This window comes from Entelurus aequoreus, linkage group LG07, assembly GCF_033978785.1.
Source record: "Entelurus aequoreus isolate RoL-2023_Sb linkage group LG07, RoL_Eaeq_v1.1, whole genome shotgun sequence".
In the NCBI taxonomy this organism is placed as follows: domain Eukaryota; kingdom Metazoa; phylum Chordata; class Actinopteri; order Syngnathiformes; family Syngnathidae; genus Entelurus; species Entelurus aequoreus.
In genome coordinates this window covers 83857872-83862871 of record NC_084737.1, presented here as the reverse complement: position 1 = coordinate 83862871, position 5000 = coordinate 83857872, and the positions used below count along the sequence as shown (strand labels likewise).

The 5000-nt window shown below is 36.8% G+C and overlaps 1 protein-coding gene across 5 annotated transcripts in view; it reads left to right on the top strand.

Moving 5' to 3' along the window:
• The window catches only part of arhgap4b (Rho GTPase activating protein 4b), a 95525-nt gene that overhangs the window by 67696 nt on the left and 22829 nt on the right, over positions 1 to 5000 (top strand). For 3 of the 5 annotated variants that reach the window (XM_062054654.1, XM_062054656.1, XM_062054655.1), the window contains exons 16-17: positions 268 to 658; positions 4675 to 4902. In XM_062054654.1, the coding sequence (XP_061910638.1) occupies positions 268 to 658; positions 4675 to 4902 (619 nt within the window). The remainder of the gene's footprint in view (positions 1 to 267; positions 659 to 4674; positions 4903 to 5000) is intronic. The other 2 variants (XM_062054657.1, XM_062054658.1) reach the window with 1 other exon arrangement.

Here is a 5000-nt window from a genome sequence, read left to right as displayed (position 1 = left end):
AAAAAAAGTTGAAATAACTAAAAACATGTTTTATATTCGAGATTCTTCAAAATAGCACGCACACTCTCTACTGTACATTCTCATCTAATCACTAGCCAGGACTCAGCCTGCACACATTCACGGCCTCACAGACAGTCGGAAATGATACAACTCTGACACATAAATGCCCCTTTCCTGCTTGTTTGGATGAGTTGGTGTTATTTTGGATGAATGGACAAATGTTTTCCTGGCTTCAGTACATTTATACATACTTTACATCCCGTACAGGCGAAGACCCTCTGTCAGACAGCGAGTGTGACCTGGACTCTGTGGCCGGGGTCTTGAAGCTTTACTTCAGGGGCCTTGAGCCGCCTCTCTTCCCCTATGACAGCTACTTGCCTCTGCTGGAGTGTGTCCGTAAGACCCTTCTTGTCTCTCTGGCACCACACGTTTGCCTCTTGCGCTCGCTGGAATTTGTCACACTTGATTTCCTCCTCCTTATTCCACGTGCCGTTGTTTGTCCTCCCCTCTCCCTCCCCTTCAACTTCTGCTTTTTAAATCCCACACGTTCAGCAATCGAGGGCATGACGGAGAAAGCGGCGCAGATTAAAGCAATTGTCTCCGCCTTCCCACGCCCTCTGCTCATCATTATGCGGTACCTGTTTGCCTTCCTCAATCAGTGAGTGAACACATGCTTCCACTTGTGAGCCTGTTCTTCTGAGAAATTAGTCGGGGGTTTGTACAAAAAAATAAACTTCAGAGGTAAACAATTTTTAATGTATTCCACCAGGAATGACATGGGGGGGGGGGGGGGGGGGGTTCCAAACCTTTTTCACTGAGGCCATTTTGATATTTTTATTTTTTTTAAAAACACTACAATATATAGATTTTTCTATTAGCGTTAACATTTCAGCGATTTCTCTGTCTTTTATTCCACTTTTTATGTTTGATAATATTTTCAGACCACGCCGCAGGATAATAATAATAATAATTATAATAGATTTTATTTGTAAAAAGCACTTTACGTTGAGTAAACGACCTCAAAGTGCTACAGTGTATTAAAAAATAAATACAATAAAAATAAAAAGATGTCAAAAATGAATACAAACAAAAACTAGAACAGCAAAATAGCTAAAACTAGTATGCATATATCTAAAAAAAAAAAAAGGCTTTTTGAAAACGAAGGGTTTTTAACAGTCTGTGGTGCCCTCAGGTGGTCAGGGAGAGCGTTCCACAGACTGGGAGCGGCGGAGCAGAAAGCCCCGGTCTGCCATTGTTCGTAGCTTTGTCCTGGATGTTAATAGATTAGCTGCAAAAAGCTAATCTATTAATCTATAGAAGAGTAGGCCGACTCAAAGGGTTTTTTTGTCCGTTGTTACATTTTACTTTGCACTTTTCTTATAGATTTAATGCACAGGTGTCAAACTCAAGGCCCCGGGGGCCTGATCTGACCCGCGACATCATTTTAACTGGCCCGCAAACACCTGGAAATGATATGTGTCAAAAAAGTACCGTATTTTCCGGACCATAGGGCGCACTGTTGATGAATTGTCTATTTTTGATCTTTTTTCGTAGAGTATAGAGCACATTAAAGGGGTCATATTGTTATATTTTTGTTCTAAATGTAAAAGACTTCCTTGTGGTCTACATAACATGTAATGGTGGTTCTTTGCTCAAAATGTTGCATAGATGATGTTTTACACATCATCTTCAAGTCGCTTTCTGACAGTCGTTTTTGAGGATGCGCCGTTTTGTGGGCGGTCTTATTTACGTGGCTCACCTTCGACGGCGTCTTCTCCCCGCCATCTTTGTTGTAGCGGTGTAGCGTGCAAGGACGGGAGTGGAATAAGTGTCAAAAGATGGAGCTAACTGTTTTAATGACATTCAGACTTCACTTCAATCAACAACTGTCAGGTTCAAACACTGATGACGTCTATTAAACAAGACAAGAAGCAAGGAATTAAACAGAGACAGAATTCAATTTGGCTCAATTGAGGAGAAACGTCTGGGCTGTACTCTTGTACAGTCTCCCAGCACGCTCTGACGAAAGATTGTACGCCCCCTCTTTTATTTGGACTTGATTACATGGCAACAGCTGTTTCTAAAGGAAGGGGGTCGTAAACAGCCGCCGCGTTTGGTTACAAAAACAGTTCAAAGAAAAGGTGCCTGGAGGGGAGTCAGGTCCTGCTTCCTCTTCGCTTTGTAGATCTCGGGTCAAGACAAAATCTTCCTGTGGATTACAATACATCAAAGAAACCGACACCTTCATGTCGCTTCCCATCCTACACAGTGGAGATTTACAAGCCTTTTGATTGGTAAGATCAAAGACAGCTTTTGTCTGCTCGCCGGGAACTCATTGAAACACAAAGTTTTGTGATAACGTAGATACAATTATTCTGACACTTATCATTACACCATGTACCAAATAAAATTGCTTCGAGGTCGGTAAGCAAAACCAGAATTATTCCGTAGATTAGGCGCATCGGGTTATAAGGCGCACTGTCAAGTTTTGAGGGGAGAAAAATGATTTTAAGTGCGCCTTATAGTCTGGAAAATACGGTAAATGTAGTATGACTGCCTGTAACACAGTACAAATATATCATGTCATCTTTGTGGGTTGTGTTTTCCTCCTGGAAAATTGTACTTTTTGCACGATTTCTCGACTATAATAATAATAATAATAGTAGATTGTATTTGTAAAAAAGCACTTTACATTGAGTAAACAACCTCAAAGGGCTACAGTGTATTAAAAAAAATAAAGAGATAATAAAAATAAATACAAATAAAAATTAGAACAGCCTAGCTAGAACTAGTATGCATACATCTAGGCTTTTTTAAAAAGAAGGGTTTTTAAGCCTTTTTTAAAAGCATCCACAGTCTGTGGTGCCCTCAGGTGGTCAGGGAGAGCGTTCCACAGACTGGGAGCTTTGTAGCTTTGTCCTCGGAGGTTGGAGGAGGTTAGCCTGTCCGGAGCGAAGGTGTCGTGTGGAGCAGTGGTCCCCAACCACCGGGCCGTGGCCCTGTACCGGTCCGTGGTATTGATTGGTAGAAAGAAGAAATTTAAAAAAAAATAATAATAATGTTTTTCTTTTTGTTTGTTTTTTTTTAATTAAATTAACATAAAAAACACAATATATACATTATATATTAATATAAATCAATACATTCTGCAGGGATACAGTCCGTAAGCACACATGATTGTATTTCTTTATGACAAAAAATATATATATTTATTTTATTTTATTTTTTTTAAAATTAAATCAACATAAAAAACACAATATATACATTATATATCAATATAAATCAATACAGTCTGCAGGGATACAGTCCGTAAGCACACATGATTGTATTTCTTTATGACAAAAAAAAATAAAAAATAAAAATATATATATATTTTTTAAATTAAATCAACATAAAAAACACAATATATACATTATATGTCAATATAAATCAATACAGTCTGCAGGGATACAGTCCGTAAGCACACATGATTGTATTTCTTTATGACAAAAAAAAAATAAAAAAATATATATATATTTTTTTTTTAATTAAATCAACATAAAAAACACAATATATACATTATATATCAATATAAATCAATACATTCTGCAGGGATACAGTCCGTAAGCACACATGATTGTATTTCTTTATGACAAAAAAAATATATATATTTATTTATTTTATTTTTTTAAAAATTAAATCAACATAAAAAACACAATATATACATTATATATCAATATAAATCAATACAGTCTGCAGGGATACAGTCCGTAAGCACACATGATTGTATTTCTTTATGACAAAAAAAAATAAAAATAAAAATATATATATATTTTTAAAAAATTAAATCAACATAAAAAACACAATATATACATTATATATCAATATAAATCAATACAGTCTGCAGGGATACAGTCCGTAAGCACACATGATTGTATTACTTTATGACAAAAAATATATATATATATATTTTTTATTTTTTTTTAAAAATTAAATCAACATAAAAAACACAATATATACATTATATATCAATATAAATCAATACATTCTGCAGGGATACAGTCCGTAAGCACACATGATTGTATTTCTTTATGACAAAAAAAAAAAATATATATATATATATATATATATATTTTTTTAAATTAAATCAACATAAAAAACACAATATATACATTATATATAAATATAAATCAATACAGTCTGCAGGAATACAGTCCGTAAGCACACATGATTGTATTTCTTTATGACAAAAAAAAATAAAAAAATGTATTTTTATTTTAAAAAAAAAATTAAATCAACATAAAAAACACAATATATACATTATATATCAATATAAATCAATACATTCTGCAGGGATACAGTCCGTAAGCACACATGATTGTATTTCTTTATGACAAAAAAAAATAAAAAAAATTTTTACTATCCCACCCCCGGTCCGTGGGACAAATTTTCAAGCGTTGACCGGTCCGCAAGTACAAAAAGGTTGGGGACCACTGGTGTGGAGGATTTGGGGGTGACTAGTTCTTTGAGGTAGAGGGGGGGCATTTCCATGGAGGCACTGGTGGATTATTAGGGAGACTTTGTATTCAAGGAAGACTATCTTCTCACGAGGAAATCTTGGCCCACTTGACACATTATTTGCCCTCATCCTCCACCATGGTGTGACGGTTGCATCTCTGCATGTTCCCCCCCCAGCGTGACTCAGTACAGCGACGAGAACATGATGCAGCCCTACAACCTGGCCGTTTGCTTCGGGCCCAGCCTGCTGAGGGGGCCGGAGTCGGACGACGCCGTCGCCAGGCAGCCGCAGGTCAACGACCTGGTCAAAACCCTGATCCTGCAGCACGACCTCATCTTCGCCGGCCAGTCGGAATTGCCCGGCCCCATCTACGAGAAGCACATGACTCTCGAGCAGGAGTACTGGTGAGGGATTTTACTTGAAGTGACACGACTGAATGACATGTAATATCCAATTGGAGAAGATTTAAAGTATGTCGAGCAGCTTTTTCTTCTTTTTTTTT